At 41.2% G+C, this 14,683-nt stretch overlaps 1 protein-coding gene across 3 annotated transcripts in view; it reads left to right on the top strand.

The window, feature by feature from the left end:
* The first annotated feature begins 1,095 nt into the window (after positions 1 to 1,095).
* The window catches only part of tjp2a (tight junction protein 2a (zona occludens 2)), a 30,558-nt gene continuing 16,970 nt past the window's right edge, over positions 1,096 to 14,683 (top strand). Inside the window, exons 1-2 of one of the 3 annotated variants that reach the window (XM_068732436.1) lie at positions 1,149 to 1,238; positions 10,334 to 10,463. In XM_068732436.1, coding sequence (XP_068588537.1) covers positions 10,461 to 10,463 — 3 coding nt within the window. In that variant the 5' untranslated portion in view covers positions 1,149 to 1,238; positions 10,334 to 10,460. Of the gene's footprint in view, positions 1,239 to 10,333; positions 10,464 to 12,484; positions 12,741 to 14,683 lie in introns of those variants that run through there. The other 2 variants (XM_068732435.1, XM_068732434.1) reach the window with 2 other exon arrangements.

Here is a 14,683-nt window from a genome sequence, read left to right on the forward strand (position 1 = left end):
GTTGCCGACTTGAGTTTCATTCTGACAGAGCGTTAGCAGCTTTTGCTGGTCTTTTCTGTTGTCCGGGGTCTTAACCTGAACGGGTTAAACCAGTCAGACGAGCACGGAAATCCCAGCCATGTTCATGTATACTACATGAGTAATAGTAAACAATAGAGTACATGTGTGCGCAGGTAGCACCATTCGGTTAATGAATACTGCCACTATCAGTGAGTATTTGCATTGGTATTCAAAGTAATTTGTAAGAAAAAAATCAAGTTGAGAAACTGAGGTGAGGAAGAAAGAAAGAAAGATATTCATTCATTGACATTCATCATTATCATTTATTATGTGTATCATTCATTGTTTGAATCAATTTTTTTTTTTAAACTGTGACCTTTTTATTTAGGGATTAGAACATTCTTAAACTTGTACTGCCCATTTAAGGATCAATAAATGAAATACCTGTATTCTAAACAGGTTATTGGCGGCTTATTGTTGTTGGTTTGTTTGTCCTGTTAGATATCAATTAATAAAATGCTTTATAACCATTTACATGACACCTGTGGTCCTCTATCTGTGAAACACATTTCACATGTGAAAACGTCAAATTCTGTAGAGGAAGTGATAATAACCACCATTTCATTTATTACAAAATGTCAACATGACATTTTATTTTCATTTATTTGGATTTTTTTTTTAATTTTGTCCTTGTTGTTGTTTTAGTTTAGTTCAGTTTTCAGCCACCCCCAACAAGTTATGTGTTAATTACTGGTGTTCATTACAGATTTGCCATTAGTCTCGGATAAAAAGCAGTAGCTTTGTGATGAATCTACTAATACAGAAGATTCAGAATGCCTTCCTTTACCTGTTCTGGTCAGCTCATGATGTCCGTTGAGTTGTTTTTATTACTATTTGATTTTGTCGGTAGTAAACTGAGTCATCGTTCAGGTTACAGGATGGGTGACTCAGTAGAATGTCACCACCTTCCGCACCCAAAGGGAGTCACATGTTGAAACTACAGTTGTGGCTGCAGCCCTGCACACAAGCACACCTGCTGTCGGTGAAACACGCCCACATACCTGCGAGAACCAGGAAGTGGCATTATCTTTTTGGACCAGTCGAAACCGAAATACGCACCAGAATTTCGTCCCGTTGTAATCCTCGTCGTCCTCTGCATCCTTCACTTCCATCCTCACTTTTCGGCTTAATCTGCTCTGGACACATACAAAAACAGGAACCGGACGGAGTTTCACCTGGTAAGTAGCTCGTGTTTGGTTTGACCTGAATGTCGACATGTTTTCACCGTGTTTCGTCGCGCCCGTTGCCATATTAGGGCATTACACTGATGCCTACCAGAGCCACACACACTTTATTTTGGCGGTTAAAGTAATACAACAGTTTAATTTGCTCTTAAGGGCAGCAGTCTTTCATTTGTATCGGGTTACTTTTAGCCGAATGTGACTTGCAGTGTGTGCAGGCCTCGGTGCTGCTTAGTGTGTGTGTGTGTGTGTCCGTCCGTCCGTCCGTCCGTGTGTGTGTGTGTGTGTGTGTGTGTGTGTGTGTGTGTGTGTGTGTGTGTGTGTGTGTGTGTGTGTGTGTGTGTGTGTGTGTGTGTGTGTCCTCTCTCTGTTCATGCATTGTGTTCGCTCCAGTGTAAATACAGGAGGCACTGCTGCTTGAAAGCTATTGTTTATTCAGTGTGTGTTGTTTCAGGCGAGCAGCACAATTGGGTTTCCAGCAGTGCAACTTATTGTCCCAACATAAGTCCAGGCGGGTAAAGTAAGCTGTCTGTACTGAACAGAAGCTTCACTCAGTTGCCATTATACCTAATTAATCTACAAGAGGCTAAAACAGCATGGAGGTGGTCAAAGGTTTTTGTTTGAACTGTTGTCAACTTTGTGTTGCATTTTAATATAACCTTTTGAATTATATTTCCCTATACTGCCATAATGGTTAATAATATGTAGTCTACCCTACCTTTTAATATACACTCTACCAGTTTATTAGGGCCTCCCAGTTAACACTAATGCTGTCTAATACAACAGTCCTGCAGTAAATCGTTGCCTCATGAAGGTTGTATTGTTCAGTATATTGTTGAAATAATTTTTTAGAGATTCAGCATTGATGTCACTTTGGAGCTTCTATTTGACCTATCCTCCATTATGAATGTGGTGGACAAAATAATAGAAACGCCTGTCTGTATAACGCAATACATTTCTACAGCCGCACAAACTACAGGCTCCTCTTGTCCACAGGTGGAGCTGGCCTTGGGCAAGAAGCTGAAACTGCTCCCAAGCAGGCTTCTTGTTGGCAGAGACTGACTCAGAATCAGCCTTCACAAAAGTGTAATTCTAGAATGTGAACTCTGCTTCAGGTCCTTAACCCAGAAACAATACCAAGAACACGTTGTGTCCTCCTCAGTGGGACGTACAGCCCTGGTTGTGGAGGCGTTCAACAGGGAGGGTCAGACTTTCTTTCGGTCTCTAAGCTGAGCTGCTCTCTCATTCCTCAACTTACATTGTTTCATTATTACCATCTCTTGAAAAGAAACAAGCCTGCAGCAAGGACAACAGGCTTTTGTGTAATGCTAAACTGTAGTATGTCTCTTTTTTTTTTGTTCACTACATGTACCCTGATGATCCAGATTATACCTGGGGGGGGGGGCCCATGTGCTCACACTGACTCTCTTTCCTCTGCCTGTCGATCTCTCTCCGCACTCTCATCACAGCTTTGTGAGTGGCATGTGTCCCTCCATCTGGCTCGCACATGCATTGCATATGGACATTGCATAATGGTCTTGGGTCTTAGTAATTCAGCGCTACTCCAACATGTGGGGAAGTGTTGAGGGTCAGAGCAACAAACTGCTTATGTAAAAGCATTAAGCCGACCGGACAACTCGAGTCACATTTGCTCACCCTGTTGAAAATGAAGAAGAAAAATAGAAGATAGAAGACGTTCTCATTAAATAATGAAAACATGCAACAAAGGAATAGGGCAAAAGAGTGAGTCACTCTCCTTCTTCTTTCATAATTTAAGCTTTTACAACAACAACAAAAAGGCCCTGACCTGCAGGTTTGATGCGGTTCACATTCGGGATATTTGTTTGAGTAAATCTGACGGAGGAAAAATACTGAATTCTAAAGCTGTAAGATGGAGAACAAAACACACCCAACACTTTTCCATTACTAAGTATTTCTAGAAATTATTTAAAAAAATATTGGCCTGAATTTTACTTTTGAAACTAAGTTAAAGTGCACTATTAAACCTAGTTAAATCTGCTCTGTAAATATTATTCAAATGGTTTGTGTTGTAGTTATGAGACTGCAGCAGCAGCAGCAGCAGCAGAGCCAAAACATCCAAAGAAGCTTAACATGTTTTTCAAATCTTGGACAGGAAATGACTACAAGTCACCATCGTGCAACCATCTATGTGTTAGAAGACGTGAATGTTTGTGTTGTGGCTGAAAGTATCCGGTAGAAGATTACAAGTCAGCAGGTTTGTTGTTGAGAGTGCAGACTCAGTAGCTGAGAACAATTCTGTCTGTGTTGTAAATCCAATTGAAGACTAGTATTACACCGCCTTTATAAAGTTATGGTGAATATCTTTAACATCTGCCTTTGTCCACATCCAGCATCCCATTCCAGTTGTTTTTGTCCACCTGATGGATGTTTTCAGCCCAATATTTACTCCTTTTAGCGTCGTTTGCCGTTTGGTGGGCAGGTAGTGTGCAGCGGGCAGCAAACAGTAAATGTGCCATAAAATCAAAACTATGAGCTAAGAGAGGCTAAAAAGCTCCCTAGAGCTGCAGTGTTGATGATAATTCTCTTTTGCTTCAGAACAACACTCTTTGAAGTTTATTGTGTTCTAGAATAGAACAGAAACTAAGAAACTGTATTTAAATGGAATAGCGTGACTTTTTGTAAAATACATTTATTTGCCTTCTTACAGAGACCACGCTCACATCTGTACTGTAAATATAAAGCTGCTGCTAGTAGACAGTTAGCTTAGCTTAGCACAAAGATTGGAGCGAATGAAGAAACTCCTCTAAACTTTATTAACTCATTATATTCTGTGCAGTTAATCGGGACAGAAGCCCCGGTGTCTTTCTCAACAGTACGTGTTGTAACACATTAGTAAAACATTTTTGAAAAACATCTTATATTGTTGTTTATTCTATATTTTTGCAGCCTTTTAACAAACACCATTTCCCATACACCCCTAGACATTTGCAGGCTAAACAAAACACTAGAAATGTGGGCCGGTCAACCAAGACAACGAGTGAAAAGTTGGTCAAATAAGTTCAGCAGATCTGTGTAGGAACTAAAAGTCAGGTGATACTTATCTGTGGGCTGGTCCTCTTTGGTATCACACACTATCCTTAGATCCATTGTTCTGCTTTAATTTGTATTGACCATAACTGATACCGATATCTGGCCACACCTGATACATTTTAATAAAGTCAGTGTCAAAACGGATATCTATCCAGTGTATCAAATAGGTTCTTCATTAATATCAAGTGAAGAGAAAACTTTTTTTGTGGATTTTGCAAAATTCAGTTAGAAAACACTGAAAAATTGTCAAACAAAAAGATTATTGTATTTTTTTTTTTTTAACAATAAAAACAAAACAATGACCGCTGCAGGTCTATAGATCGCTGACACCGTCACTCATGAAGCTAAACGTCTGCACAGCTGCGCCCCTTTGTGTGTTGTGTTTGTGCCCATGTTAATCTAAGTGTTTCTTTTGATCCCTACACATACACACCCTCGTCGGTCAGGATGCAGTTTGGTCTGGATGAGTGTTCTCTGTGAGATTACTGTCAGGTGTTGGATTATGATAAAAACCGCCTGTGAATATCAGTGTGATTTCAGCCCGGGGGGGGGGGGCTCCTAATCCGGGCTCCTCTGACAAAGACGACACACAGGGTGAACTTAAAAAACCCCTTCTCCTCGTCTTCATCCTTTTAGTGCTGCTGTTATTACGCTTTTTAAAAATAGAAGTGTGTTATTTTTGGTCGCTGCGCTCCTGCTCTCAGTTTGGAGTACTGAGGGATTTCTGCTGCTCTGTAAAATCTGCAGCAGATCTCATGGCACGACCATCCAGAGAGCCGTAATCCAGACATCCAAGCTGCTGGAATATAAATCCTGTCCGGAGTTCACATCGGCTGCATGGCAGCCTGGCGACTCGGGTATGACGAGAGAGAGAGAGAGAGAGAGAGAGAGAGAGAGAGAGAGAGAGAGAGAGATAGAGAGATAGAGAGATAGATAGATAGATAGACACGTTTAATCTGTGTGGCGGGTCCACGGTTTGGCTCAGGTGTGTTAGTGGAGAAGGGCGCTCCTTATCAGGAGTTGTGGGTGTATTATAGAAACATATTGAAGACAAAACTAATAAATGGTTATCAGTATACAAATCGAGGTTTTAGAGAATGCAAGTGAGGTCAGATTTGACCTGGAGCTGTCCTCCATCAGCGTGTCCTGGAAATCATCCTGTTGCTTGTGGCATTAAACCTGAACACACAGTGACCCGGGTTCAACTTTATCCTAAGCCACCACATGTGTTTTTGCTGGAACCCACTGCATCTGTCATTCCAGTGGCCTCATTTAAATGAATTATGTGGCTGCAGTAATTCTTTTTTTTTTTTTTTAATGCTAGATAGCAGAAGGAACATGACTGTAAATGAGGGAGATTGAGATGAAACAGAGGCTGGCTGTATTTAAATCAGGGACATTGTGTTTGTGAATAAAGCCGGGGACCTTTTTGTTTCTTTGTGTTTATCTGCCGTTTTTCACTCTGTGCTATTTTTGGTCTGAAATGATTTTTGTTGTTGTTGTTGTTGTTGTTGTTGTTGTGACCCAAAATGACTGAATTTGCAGCAGCTTTTCTCCGTGCTGAAGTGTGCCACCGCTTTGGTGTCGGTTTGCAATAAATTGAATCTTAAACCCTAAAATAGGAACAAAGGCATACAGAGAATGAATGCCAAATGAAGCCTTTCTTCGTGAAGTATCTTCCAGTGTAAAATATTGACACGTCGCTGACATTTTGCTCGCTCTGGCTAACTTTACGCATTCTGCTAGCATCCGCTCAGTCAAGCAGGATGTACGGCTCATGTGTGACACATGGTGTTGTTCCTGTGGGGGGGGTGGGGGGGGGGGTTAATGAGCCAATAAATGACATGATAACGTGATATCGGATCAGCGCATACACTTGCATAGTCACTCGCTGATACCAGGTCTCGGAGGTATTTACGATACAGGTATCAGAACGCTGGGGTGGTTTAGTGAAAGGGTTAAACATTCCTTCAGATTGAGCAGACAGCGCAGGAATCTGGAGCAATTGTCAGATCTAACAAATATTGTGTTGATTGGGTGAAATTGTTTCGTAAGATAAAGATATTTTTCTTTTTGTCAACAGCATTGCATGAAAAACCAACACTGTTGTGATCTGACCTAACACACAGCCTGGGATACCTTCTCCCTCTGTGCCATAGAGCTCCATTGTTGTTCCAAACCTATTAAAAACACATCAATGAGCCACACTGGGTCACATGCATGCAGCATTCCTTTTAGATTTTGATATAATCCCACATACTTAGATACTCACTAGAGCACCAAATGTGTATTAATCCGCAGCTCCTTCCTAGCAAATGCTCCATTTACTCCAGTTTGGGAAACATTTATTAAAAACAACAGTGACGAACTGTTGAAACTGAAACTATATATTTGTGAGATGCTTTAAATGATTTACATCTCCAGTAAAAACCTGATGGCCACAGACAGGATAGGGAGGTCTGATACTGTGAGACAGACTCACGCATTGTTGGTCTTTATGAAGTGACTGCGTTACGAAAGGGAAACACCGAAAAATACTGTGTTGCAAGATTGTCCTGAGTCAGAATCTGCCAAAGCAGCTGCAGACGAGTGACGAGAGCAGATTTCAACCGAGGCGTTCACAGAATCGGGGCATTGCTCTGAAAACAGATTTCTCTCAAATCTGTCCCAGTTCACTCTGAAATCTTGAAGTGCAGCTTAATTACGGCTTAAATGACTTCAGTAGTAGTTGTGTCATTTAATAAACCCCCATAATGGGTTAGCTCTGGCGGAGGGGTGTGTGAGGATGTGAGGGTGAAGTAGATGGGTCTGTCTGGGTGTAAATGGTGAGAAGACTAAGCCTGGATGGGGGATTATAGGAGAAGGGGGCGGGGAGCATCCATGATCTGTCAGAGCTTAGTACCACAATTATTCCAGTGGCTGCAGCAGCAGCGGCAGCAGCAGTAGTGGCGGTGGTGGTGGTGGTGGCAGAGACTGCGTTTTCATTAGTGTAATGTCCAGAGAAGCTCCAGAATTATGTAAGAGTGACGCGCTGTCATCCTCTCTCGGCCGGCCCACCGCCTGATTGGAACGTGGCCGTTTTTTGTTTTCCATTTTATCCTCCCTCGCTCGGAAAAAGCCAAAAAGGACATCTGTCGGGAGTCGGCAGTGAGGGGACAGGACTCTTAGTCGTCCTCCGCCGCGGGGACCTCGTGGCTCGTAGGCATGGCAATTTGTTGTGCTGAGGACGCGGAAAGGAGATGAGCAAAACGTGGAGACGTCGCACGTGCCGCTGGTCCTGCACTTTGTTTAGAAGATGAGTGACGGGAGTGTAGCAGCAGTCGGAGCGGTGTGACTCTGTCGCTGTTAGACGATGAAGTTTAAGAAGTTCATCACCATCATGCAGGCGGCCATAGGGGTCGTGCCCCTGAACAAACGGGAGCTTCTGCCGCCCGGCAGGAAACTGTGGAGACCCCCGGGGTGAGTTAGATCACCTTTAAACATGCATACAAGGCTTCTGCACAGTAGTAGTGAACTGCACATTGTAACGACTGCTGCAGATGTTTCATTCTAACAGATCTACTTCTAAATCCTGATAGTTTCAGATAGTATGGTACCTTGTTGGTGCCTAGTTCAGGGAAGCAACAGATGGATTTCAGAAGAATGTAAAACAAAAGAGGCATGTGGTCTCGGATAGTTTTGGTTTTACATGAGCAGGTTTTGAGTAATAGACCTCACAACGAGTAAATAAAAGAAACGTATTTTGAATGCCCTCTTTGGACTATTTCTGACTATTCCATCGGACCCTTCTGATGCATTTGGGCATAAAGGTTTTAAGGATTTATTACATTGGTGCCCTGAGATGGGCGATGATGGATCCCGAAGACGTCCACATGTCAGGCGAATCGCAGAGATCGTAGTGTTCGATGTCCTCTTACTCATTGACGAGTGGATCCGCGCTACGAGAACAAAGCTATAGATTGACGTAGCCAACTTGATTTCTATGCTAATTGGACAAATTACTTCATTGTTATTACTTTATTCTACATTCATTCATCTTTATCTCTATGCACAATGTTCACTAATGTCAAATTAGGTGCTAAACTGCCTCGTCATTTAGCATTTAGACACTTTTATCCAAAGCGACTTACGATTCAGTATCTATCTACCGTAGGCACAGCTACGGGAGCAATTTTGGGGTTAAGTGTCTTAAGTGTCTCGCTCAAGGACACATTGACGTAAGACTGGCGGAGCAGGAGCTGGGGATCAAACCACTGACCCTCTGATTGCAAGGCGGTCCTGCTCCCCACTTAGCCACGGTCACGATACCTGGGTTCTGGTCCCTAGGTTATCTCAGATTAAGCTTGAGACTTTGAATTCATGACAGAAAGGTTTATGTGTGTTTACCAGGTAGGAAGTGTCGAACATGAGACACTATGGAGTTCTAGCATGTGGGATCCAGAGCTTTTTTAAGCTTGACTTGTATTAGGGACCTCTTGGGATATCTGCCTCTTGCTGCTTGGATCCGTCTCTTATGAATCCCCCAACTTTATGAAAGTGCAATCCTAAATGTTGTTGAGTAAAACCTTCAATGGGAACGTTGAGATGACAGGATTCATACATATTGCTAAAGAGCAAGAGGTTAATGCTGTCTTGCCCAGCCCGAGGTCTAAATGTTCTTTTTTTTTTTTATGTCTTGGATTACTTAACTGAAACTGAATCTACAAGTCTGTGCTTGATGTGTAAAGGGCGGCATGTTTACTCATGCAGAGGCACTTGGCTTTTTTCGCTTTGGACACATATTCTCAGTCCTCTTTCTGACTGTATCCAGTCAGATGATCCAAATTCATCAGAAAGCTCCCGTCTGACTCGCTGCTGTGTAGTTGAGAACAAAAGTAGTTTCAGCTGGGTGGAGAACTCCACATGTTGGGACAAGTTAGTAATCAGGTTAGAAGTGAGGCAACAGATTATAGTATTACAGTCTGTAGTATCTGTGTGAGCCGGGTCTCCTCTGGCTTTACTCGGAGCCATACATGGGTGGCTTAGTTCTGGGAAATGTTTTATTCGCTATTTATAGCTCTACTTTTTTTTTTTGGATCTGGTCCTGTGGTCTTTGAAGTATTTGGTTTATATTTCCTGTTTTTACTTCTTTCTTTTCTTTTTTTTTTTGCTGCTGCAACAAGTAGATAGTTGTAATCTTTAATATGAAAGTGTGTCTCGTCTACTAATACTTGTTACATGTGTAAAAGATGATTTGGAAAAAAAAGTCAACAATGTGAAGAAATGTCCAACATTTGAGAGCCTACGCTGACGTCTTCAAATGACTTGTTTTGATTGACCCAACCGTCCAAAGGCCAAATACAGACAATTTACAACTACGTAAAACAAAGAAAAGCACATTTGAGAAGCTGGAACCAGGTGATGGTTTTGCATTTCTTGTTGGTCGCTTCACTTTTGTCCGAGCTGAAATATCTCAACAACAAGTGGGTGGATTGCTATGAAATGTGCTTTCTACGGCGCCCAGAGAATGACCATGCTGACTTTGTTGATCCTCTGACTTTTCCTCTAGCAAGACCACCAAGTCCTCACTTCTCCATTGAAATATCTCAACATACTTGTGTTGAGATATTGTCCCAAATGTCTTAGCCTCAACCTGCTTTAAATGGATAGTCCAGTGATTGAGTATTGCTCTTCCATAAAGTTGGTGGACTCCCAAGAGACGCATTTATTAAAAAGAATGCTCAAAATCAAGGGAGCAGTGGCTGAGTTATTTAGATTTTTAGTCCCTAATAAGGGCATGGCCCTCCAAGAACAATGCATCCTACATTTCCCATAATGCAACTGAATAGTGTCTTTCATTAGACCCTCTCTTTGTGAGACAACTTTTTCTCAAGCTGAGATAACCTTAAAAATATATAGATATATCTATATATATATATATATATATATATATATATATATATTAATGTGTGTTTTAAGTGTAACACACTTGCAGCACAGAGTTGTCATTTCAAAGTGTGTGTTTCTCTCTGTGTGCGTAGGGACCAGCCTGGCTCTGACCAGACCAGCACTGACCTGCTCAAGTCCAACCGCAAGTTCCGCTGGTCCAGAGAAGCCCAGTACTTGTACCTTCGCCGCCTCTCTTCACGCAGCTACTCGGCTATTACGATGGTACGTTTTCGACGTCGTGTTTAGTGTCGACGCTTTGTTTTCGGAGCGACGTACTTGCGGTCCCGTTGACCCTTCACTGTGTGTTTCAGTCTTGAAAATGCCAATCTGTTGAGAGGTTTTAGTTTTGAATCCAGTCACATGGAAGCATGAGGCAGCTATCATTATATCGCACACATACAATGTGATGGACGTTTCAGTGAAGACGCAGACTTTGCTTTTCCTTATGGCCTCACTAGCTTTAGTGCTTGCACATCACTTGTGTGTTTCTCTCTTGATGAAAATTTCATGAATTTTAATAATCTTGTGAAACTCTTTCATAATCCCATCACTGGGTAAAATGAAAAACGGATAAATGCGTGTTTTTTTTTTGGTTTATCCAAAAATAATTTGTAAGCTGCAAAAACAAGGCCGCTTCTCTTCTGACACGCTGATGATTTGAAGATATGAGTTTTCCTGAGTCAGTGTTTCCCAGACTTCTTTTACTTATTTAAATACAAAATACGCTTTAGTGACCCCTCCTGCATCCTGCATGATGATTAACCAGAGAGACATGTCGTGTCCCGGAAGCTTCATTGTTTTAATCACTTGGTCACACAAATTATTCAGGCCGATGAAGCTGTTTTGCATTTGGATGGCCTATTTTAAGGCCTATTTTGGATATTTCAGCTGATGAAATAGGGTGATTTGATGATGGGCCAGAAATATTCTTAAATGCTATTGTCATTACGTCATTCCTAAGGTGTTGCTACTCTGAAGTTTAACATTTTGGATAAACTGTTGTTCAATTTTGCGTTCTTAAAATAGTGGATAAGGAAAGGAAACGGTTAAAATGCACGTGGTATAAGGGATTTTGGGAATTTGTCGGGGTCAGCTGGCGTTCTTATCTGTGATTTGTCCTGTGTTGATAAAATACTAGATGAGGGCAGGCTTGAATGGATAGTATTACACACGCACACAAAACAACAATAGCTTATTGTTGGGCAGCTGCACATGGGCATAGTTTTTCCAGACCTTTGGTTCAGCAGCTCATGTGTAAGAGCCTTACACGTTTAGTGTAAGGCTCTTACACATAGTTCTATAACCTCTACATATATGTGGGTACTTCTGGTCTGAGGTGGTTTCACATGGTTCCAGTAGAAGTAAATCTTAACGCTTTAGCACACAGTGATAATATAGACGATAGTGTGCTTCCAACTTTGTTGCAGCAGTTTGTTGAAGGCCCCTTCCTGTTTTAACATTTCCTCCGTGCACAAAGGCGACTCCTTAAAGAAAAGGTTTTCTCAGTTTGGTTTGGAAGAACTTCACAGAATGTACTGCAGCGCCGACTGTAATCAGTGTTGGACCTCACTAATGGCCATGTTGTGTATTTTCCACACCGCAATGCATTTCCCTCTTGTCTTGGCTGCAGACGTGGGGAATTAAGAGAAAAGGATACGTTTGAAACTGCTTGTTTTGTCCTGTCAAAGGTATTGGTGGTGCTTAGGAGTAAAACGCAGAGGTTTCATCTTTTTATGGTCTCTCATTATAAGAGCGTTGCCTATTTCATACACATTATACTAACATCGTGTTGCCTCTGTAAAGCAGTTTGCTGTAGTTAAAGTCTATACAAAGTTTTTTATTTTAAATACATTTCAGATGAATTCCCTCTACCTGCTCACATGCGTTTTTAAGTTGCATGTCCTTCTCTTAATTATGTCCTGCGGTATGCTGTATTAAATCTTTTGTTGTGCTGTCTGTCTGGGAGCCTCACAGCAGGCTTCCTAAAAATCAATGGGAATTTTGGACGGATCCATGTCGGTGGTATCAGACTTGCAAGACCCCGCTACACATGTTTCTATAATGCGATCATCGGTTTGTTATTAATGATAACTAAAAGAGCACATTCTTAATATCAAGCGAGTTTGATGTTATACCACGTTGTTTTAGTTTGCTGTCATCTATCACGGTTGATTTGAAATGTAACCCCCCCCCCCCCCCATGCTCACATTTGGTATGATCTTAACCAAGACAGGAGCCGTCGGAGCTAGTTTTTGCTCTGATTGTTTACTCTTAATGTTTATAGTAGATAAAGTGCGATATTTAAATTAAAGTAGACGGAACTTTACCACTTTTTATACTACTTTAAACTCTCAAGTTTCATCAAAACGTTGTGCTACATCCGACCGTAAAGGTCTAAAGAGTTTAGTTTGAATCTAAAGTACCAGTTCAAAGTGCGTGATGCCAGTAAACGGAGGGGGGCTGCTCTCGCTGAGCAGATACGCAACTCAGTATTTCACTGTAAGTACTTGCATAGCAAAGATCAAAGTATTCATAAGTACTCATGTTGATGGATGATAGCACTGATATGAACCTGTTAACAGTGTATGCGTGTTTTTGTGGAGAAGTAACTGCAGTTATTCGGGAGTTTCCATGAACGCCTGTTGCATCTTGCTGCACCTGCTGTGATGTTAAGCTAAGTTAGCTGTCAGCTAGTTAGGTTAACGTTCGTTAAGTTAGCAGAAACACGTTCAAAGTCAATGCGTCCGGTTTAAAACGCTGCTTTGAACCTATAACTGTTACTGATATGTCGACCTCTCCCGTAATTGACCACATTGTCTCATTTATGGTGCGCTTAACGTGTTGTTCCTTCTCGTGCCTCACGGTGTAATGCGGCTCTGTCTCCAGCAGGGGGCAGACGTGCTCAACTTATCTGTATTCATCCGCCAGCAGCAACACACGCATTAAAACCTTCAGACGGCTCTAGAAGGATTGTTGGGAGTTAAAGACATAAAGTAAATGTATTGACTCAAACTGATTCCCAACAAATATTTACAAAAGTTTGGCCTTCATATGTTCTATTGTTCTAGGATGGCAAATTCAAAGATATTCAAGAGGAAAACAGAAAGCGAGTCATCTTTTCTTTCTGTTCATATCGTGGCTCATTCAGTGTCCGTTTTTAATTTAAACTTGCACTTTATTTTGAATGCAGCGTCTTCCACAGTGCAGTAACATCTCCAAACTATTTCCAATGTTTTCTGAACAATTTCACAAAAATATTAGGTTTTTCCTTATCGAGCTTCTCGGTGCCTTGGTATTGAAACTATTTTTGAACAATTTCAAAACAATACCAGCTCCACTTGAAACCTGAGCTGAAACAATACGCTGATTAAGCTGTTACTTTGTAATAAGTCATGAGTAATTTTTCAAGCAAAATATCTAATTCTCTGATTCTAACATCTTCTGTGTGAATCATTTTATATAGTTGTAAACAGTATATTTAAAATGTGTTGACAAAACAAGACAATAAGGCCTCACTTTGGACATTCTTTTGTTACATTCAGGCTAGACTTAATGGTGAATCCATTAAATATTCAGTAGATTAAAAGTTAATGAAAAATACTTGAAGTACTTGGACTCAAACATTCTATGTGGCTAAAACTCTTTTTTTTTTAATGCACTACTTTTTTTGTAGATTCTACCCACACACTGTGTTTCTGTTTGTTTTTTTTAAAGAATCTTCCTCTCCTTCTCTAAATAATTTGTCACGGCCTGCGAGGATGACCCAGTATTTCAACCCTCCCTCCCTGGAAATGTGTTTGTGTCTTGTTATGTAACGACCAACACTCAGGAGTCCACGGCTGCTCCGGCAGGCCTGCCTGCGAGCCGCCATCACAATCATATTACAAAGTATAAGGAGACTGTCTCATTAAAACTTGTCTGGCCTGACCCAAAGCACTTAAGTTGGCTGCTTCTTTTGCGTCAGACTTTCAGATGATAACATGTTCTCTCTTCTGCTGCAAAGGGATGTCAAATATACATAAAGAAGCAGCGGTATGCTACTTCTTAATGCTTCTTTTCTTTATTAATAAAACATGTTTCACCTCTGAGAGGGCGACTCTCACACAGCTCCTTGTCTCTGTGTGGGGAAGGAAAGATAGTGCTGTCGTTTCCAAAATTCACAACACGCCATGAATTACATTCATATCACCAGAATAACACAAAATCATATTTCTTTTTAGGCGATGATATCATGAAATATGGCGACAAACATTCAAATCTTCATTTAAAAATCTCAGTCAAAGTTTTGAATGTTAAAAAAAATAAATATCCAAAATGTTTACTGCTCTTATGAAGCGCAGAGCAAAGTTCTGCTGAGCGGCCGTGTGGAGAACAGAGATGCAGGGTGTCAGATCCATTTAAAAAAAAGAAAAAGAAAAAAAAGATGAATTAACGATTTTAAA

This window comes from Cebidichthys violaceus, unplaced genomic scaffold (genome assembly GCF_023349555.1).
Source record: "Cebidichthys violaceus isolate CVI_PGR_0920_01 unplaced genomic scaffold, fCebVio1.0.p SCAF_59, whole genome shotgun sequence".
Taxonomy (NCBI): Eukaryota; Metazoa; Chordata; class Actinopteri; order Perciformes; family Stichaeidae; genus Cebidichthys; species Cebidichthys violaceus.